Raw genomic sequence first — 5,929 nt, 5'->3', positions numbered from 1 at the left:
ATAGTAAAAACGAAAATAAAATGAATTTTCAACTGTTGATCTGATAAAATCTCACAAATTCAGTGTGAGCAACTTAACATAGCAGGTTGGCTGCCTAAAGTAGTTTCTTATACTCCAAAATCATATATGGTACATCGAATAGCTCATTCTGATTTGTAAGATATGCCTATTTTAATATTATTCTTATAGTCTGGATCACTTCCACCTCCGATCAAGCCTTCTTTGGTCCATCTTGGCCATGAAATTGTCCGTGAACCATTCTACATCAATGATGCACCAAGATGTAAGCTACTTAAGATGTGATCTTAAAATTAGGCTTAGGTGAGCCACATCACAACAAACAGTACAGCCGAGCGCACACCTTTTAAATCTTCATGGGGATATGGAAGTTGGGAAGTTCTAGATTAGGCCGATATGCTGATATTTGTATTTTTCCTTCATCCCACCTGAAATCACCGAATTCTGGACGGCTTTTATAGGATATAAACATTACGGCAAGTCATAAAAGTTTGCGAGGGTTGGTGTTTCCATTCCACCGCAACCCCTCCGGTACTGTTAGTGCTGGAAAAGTTCTATGGCTCCATCAATATGTATGTGCATGCTTTATCCACGTGGTCCATCCATTTTGTGTAGAACCAAATATCAGGTGCATCACACCAAAGAAAAGAGTGGTAATTATTAAAAACTTATTGGGAGGCACAAAAGTTATGGATCAAGCGAATATTTGTTTCTTCCATTTATCCTAATCAACATAATATATGGTAAATAAATAATATAATGGGAGGCGTTCAATCACCACTGTTTGCTGTGTTGTGATCCACTTAAGATTTGGATCTGCAAATGAGCTGGCAAAATGGTTGGATGGCATGAATCAAACACATATGTTATGGTGGGGCTAGCAGTGTAGCTACCACGGATGATGCGGATTGGGCACTAAGCCGACCTATCCAAAGCTAACCAGGCATAGGCTGGGGCTGCGAGGGCCCGTCGTGGTGTATGGGTTTTATGTACACTGCAGTCTCAATTTTTTCATATATATTAATTTAGTGTATAATTACAAAAATGAGGCAGATCCAAGGTTCAAGTGGCCCACAGCACAGGAAATAGCGGTGATAATAATACCCACCAATGAAACCCCGCGAGGACCTTCCATGATATTTATTTGTCATCCAACCTATTCATAAGATCACATAGAACTAGACAAAGGTAAAACATAAATATCAGCTTGATCCAAAACTTCTGTAGCCCATGTGAAGTTTTCTATGGCAGGTGTTTGAACCCCACTATGTGGTACACTTAATCCTTGAATCTGCCTCAATTTTGGTCTTATACCCTAAAATGATATGGCGAAATAGATGGAGCATGTGGATAAAGCCCACACATCATATATAGTGGCCCCTCAGTACCCCACAATATATGTACATAAAACCCACACATCACAGTGACCCCTCAGAGGCCCACAATATAGATAAAACCCAACACATCAGTGTCCCCTCAGAGCCCTATATTGGTACTTGAGAGACGGCTTAGTTTACCATTTACACAGTAAATGCTGGTAAACACACAAGATTACTTTTTATTCCTATTTATTGAAGGGAAAACACAGAGGTAATTATACCTCCATCACCAAGATTGCGTTGGATGTTGGTGCTAAGTAAAACCTGTGGGTCACAAAATGATGTGTGTGTGGTCCACACCTTCCATCCATTGTAACAGCTCTTATTTTAGGGCATGAGCACAAAAACGAAGTAGATTATAAGCTCGAGTGAACCACACCATATATAGGAGCAGATGAGATGATGATATCCATCATTAAAAGTAGAAATTTATGTATTACCTAGCTAGAGTGATGTGTATCTGTCATCCAACCTGTTCATAAGGTTGGAAAGATATGGATGAACCATAAAACAGAACTATCATCTTGATCCAAAACTTTTTTTGGTCAGTAAGAAGTTTTCAACCATAGGCGTTGAATTCTCATTATAACCTATGGTGTGGTCCAAATGCACTTTGAATTTGTCTTATTTTTTGGCTCATGAGCTGATAAAACAGTACATCACCGTGGACCCCATAAAATTTATCCATCTTCTTCCTCATTTTCCACGGAGCTTAGGTTAAGAGGCATTCTTCCAGATTATGTCCCACGACCAGAGCTCACTGTTAAAAGGCATTCTTCCCTGTAGATTTGGCCCTTGGTGCTAGTCAGTGCTGGAAAGCTGTGTCCAATATATATATATATATATATATATATATATATATATATATATATATATATATATATATATATATAATTCCTCCATTTTTATACTACTTATTTTAAGACATGAGCACAGAAATGAGGCAGGTCCAAATCTCAAGTAGACCACCCACATGAAAGAGTAGTGATTGAACCCCACCATTAAAAAGTTCTCTAGGCACGAAGGTTTTGGATCGAGGTGATATTTGCATTTTCCTTTCATCTTGGTCAGTGTGACCTAATGAACAAGTTGGATGGCAAATAACCATTATAGTGGGCCTTGGGAAATTTATTTGTCAGTGTTCTATCACCATGTTTGCTGTAGTGTGGTTCACCTGATATTTGGATCTCCGTCATTTTTAGGTTCATGATTTAAAATGAGCTGAAAAAAAAAAAAAGAAGGAATAGACGGTGGTTGATAAAACATATACATGATTGTAGGGCTACGGAATACATCATGGCGGGGCCCACGGAACCCCAGGCAGAACGTGGCAGGGTTCTTATTTCCCAGATTGATGGCAAGGAACATCGGGCAGGGTTCTTAGGAAAACAAGCAGACTCTTCCAAAAGAGAGGCAGGGAACCAGAACATTGTAACATTTCTCGTTTATCACGCCGTAAATCCTCGCATGCGGCAGACTCCCAGCGTCACCGCCCGCGAATTTCCCGCTAAAGCATTTAATAGGAAATTCCTGTGTTGGGATGCTAGGTGGGGCCCACCCAGATGTTTATAATAAATCCACCCCGTTCATCCATTTTTCCGGCTCATTTCAGGACATGAGATAAAAAAGGAGATGGATCCAAAACTCAATCGAGCCCACGAGAGGAAACAGTGAGGATTCAATATCTACGTTGTTCATTTATTTTTCCTTATCATCTTAGGTCATGATGGAAAAAAGAAAAAGAAAAAAGACGGCAGACCATTCCACGGGAACCAGTGGTGATTGACCATTAAGGTGCGCCCTAAGAAGTTTTTAACGACTACTGTGCTAAGATCGATTTTATTAGCGAAGTAATAAGCAAAAAAGCACTTTCACCTGTCAACAAGGTGATGGGCAGTTGAAACTCAAGCAAGACTTTTCAGACCCTCCTTGAACAGAGAATCGAAACCGTTCATTTCTAAATCGGGGAGTGCCAGACCAATCTCAATCCCACCTTCTTCATCTCTGCTCTCGGCAAGAGACATGGCTCCCGTCCCTTCTATTGAAAGAACTTCTACCTTTTTAGGCTTCCCCCATCCGAAATCGGTATCGTAGACACGCAACCGGGGCGACCCAGCCACCGAGAATATCCGATCGCTAGCCAACTCCATGAACTTCCGGATCCAGCCCTCCGCGCCTCTCAAAAGCCCATCTCCTCCCAACGCACGAATCGCTCTCCCAATCGACTCAGCCGCAACAACCACCCCATCCTCCCGACTCATGTCGCTTACCTTCGCATGCACGTAGCACGAGCCGATACAGTTCCCGAAATACGCGACCGGCAGCGGCGGGTCCATCCGAGCCCGACAATCCACAGCGAAGACTAAGTGGGCCATCTTCTCAGAATCCACGGGTCCACGCGCCTTGATGAGACACACCCACACGTATGCGACCGTTAGCACGAACGATGACACGCGGGAATCTTTCTCGCTCCCCTCGACTAGTCGGGACGAGACCCAGTCCCTGAGACGCTCGATGCTGGCGCGACTGAGAACGAATGTGGTTCGGACCACGTGGGGCTTGCTTGTCACGCCGACTACGTCGAAACTTTCCCTGGCTTTTACTTTCTCCATCTCGCGGAAGTGGTTTTTCGTGATCCAATCCAGGCCGCTGGTTTGGGTCCTATCGTAGATAGGGAGCGGCTTGATCGATGCAGCGTCTCCGGATCTACAAAACGACGCCCAGGATTTCATGAAGTGCATCGAGGTCGAACCATCAGCTGCCGCGTGGTGAACGGAGATGCCGATGCAGAAGCCCGAGTTGGGGAAGAGAGTAACCTGCAAGGCGAGGACGGGCGCGGGGAGCGAGTCGTAACCAGGCAGGTGAGGGGCGAGACGATGGAAATCCGTTACGTCTCGGGGGTGGGATCCAATCAGATGGTCGAAGTCGGAGTTGGATTCGGCGATGGTGAGCTTGACTGAGTCACCGTCGGTGTAGAGGATCTCGTGGTGGTCGGTTTCGGGAGAATAGGTGAGATTTCCGGCGAGGGGGTAGAAGATCTGGAGGGTGAGGGAGAGAGAGCGCTTGAGGTTGGAGAGGAGAGTGGTGGTGGTGGGATTGGAGAAATGATAGAAGAAGAGGCGTTGGACTGGTGGGACCTCCAGCCACATCGCATCGAAGAAGGTGAGTCGGTGAGCGGTTCGTGGGACTGAGGCGGGCGGTGGAGCGAGTCGGCAGTTCTCGAGCACTTTCAGTGTCGTGGTGTTCCTCTGGGTTTCCATCACTCAAACACAAAGAGAGAGAGAGAGAGAGAGAGAGAGAGAGAGAATCGATCTTAAATAGGAAGAGGACGCCAATTGCGTAGCGAACACCGCGGAGCTACGTGATGTGAGGACTCTGTGGAGCCCACCTATCTATGTATGTGTTTTATCCTCACCGTTGGTACATTTTTCCAACTCATTTTAGGGCATGCCTTCAAAATTGAAGCATATCCAAAGCTCAATTAGACCACACTACAGTAAGCAGTGGGAATTTAATAGTTACAATTGAAAACCTCAAGTGAACCACACCACCAAGAGTTACGACGATTGAACATTTACTATCCAAAACTTCTTAAATCGGATTGCGTACTGAGTTACTTAGTACGCTTTTATCGTACTGAGTAAACTTGGGTCCACTGTGAATGTATGTGGTTTAGCACTGTCTATCCATTTTTCTTGCTAATTTCAGGGGTTGATCCAAAATTTTAAGTAAATCCAGAGCTCGAGAGGACCATACCACAGGAAACACTGTGGAATAATGATTTCCACCACTGAAACCTTCCTAGTGTGGAATAATGATTTCTACCATTGAAACCTTCCTAAGATCAACAATGATGTTTATTTGTCATCCAACCTATTCTCAAGATCAGGAAGACATGGATGAAGAGAAAACACAAACATCAGCTTTATCCAAGACTTATGTGGCTTCCATGAATTTTTCAATGATAGAGGTTCAATCACATTATTTCTCGTGGTGTGGTCCACTTGAGATTTGGATATGCTTCCATTTTTGGGATCGAGACTTAAAATTATCTATTAAAATGTATTAACAGAGTTGATAAAATAAATATATAACAGTGAAACTCACAGGATTTACTCGGTACACTAACGGTAATGAGTTACTTAGTGTGCAATCAGCTTCCAAAACTTCTTTAAGGTCATGGAAGTTTTGAATCAACATGATATTTGCTTTTTTTTTCTTCATCAATGTTTGCGTGACTTCATAAAAAAAATATGTAATTTGACTGTATTGATCTCGAAGTTTAGGCAAATTACCTAAGGAAATTCAACCTTCAAATATCCTAAGAGTGACGTTTTGACAAGCTTTCGTAAATTACCTGGGCCAAAATGCCCCTCTCCTTGGTTTAGAAGTCATACAGTTCTGGAGAGATGGAATGGCTACTCTCCTGAGAAAGTGACGGATTGGCTACTCTCCTTTGCCACTAGGCAATGGCTAGTGCTCAGTGCTCTGTGGCCCCCACCATAATGTATGTGTTTCATCCATGCCATCCA

At 43.4% G+C, this 5,929-nt stretch overlaps 1 protein-coding gene across 1 annotated transcript; it reads right to left on the bottom strand.

Moving 5' to 3' along the window:
* Window positions 1–3,068: 3,068 nt before the first annotated feature.
* On the bottom strand, window positions 3,069–4,691 carry LOC131244334 (coumaroyl-CoA:anthocyanidin 3-O-glucoside-6''-O-coumaroyltransferase 1-like). Its single transcript, XM_058243961.1, has one exon. The coding sequence runs from the start codon at window positions 4,655–4,657 to the stop codon at window positions 3,302–3,304; it is 1,356 nt and encodes a 451-aa protein (XP_058099944.1). The 5' UTR covers window positions 4,658–4,691; the 3' UTR covers window positions 3,069–3,301.
* Window positions 4,692–5,929: the final 1,238 nt, after the last annotated feature.

The sequence above is a fragment of the Magnolia sinica genome, chromosome 4 (assembly GCF_029962835.1).
Source record: "Magnolia sinica isolate HGM2019 chromosome 4, MsV1, whole genome shotgun sequence".
Taxonomy (NCBI): Eukaryota; Viridiplantae; Streptophyta; class Magnoliopsida; order Magnoliales; family Magnoliaceae; genus Magnolia; species Magnolia sinica.
Note: the sequence above shows the minus strand (reverse complement) of the source record. Positions and strands in the feature narration are given on the sequence as shown.

What these genes read in the sequence shown, in the direction of transcription:
- LOC131244334 (XM_058243961.1), bottom strand. Translation starts at nt 4,657, where the DNA reads ATGGAAACCCAGAGGAACACCACGACACTGAAAGTGCTCGAGAACTGC.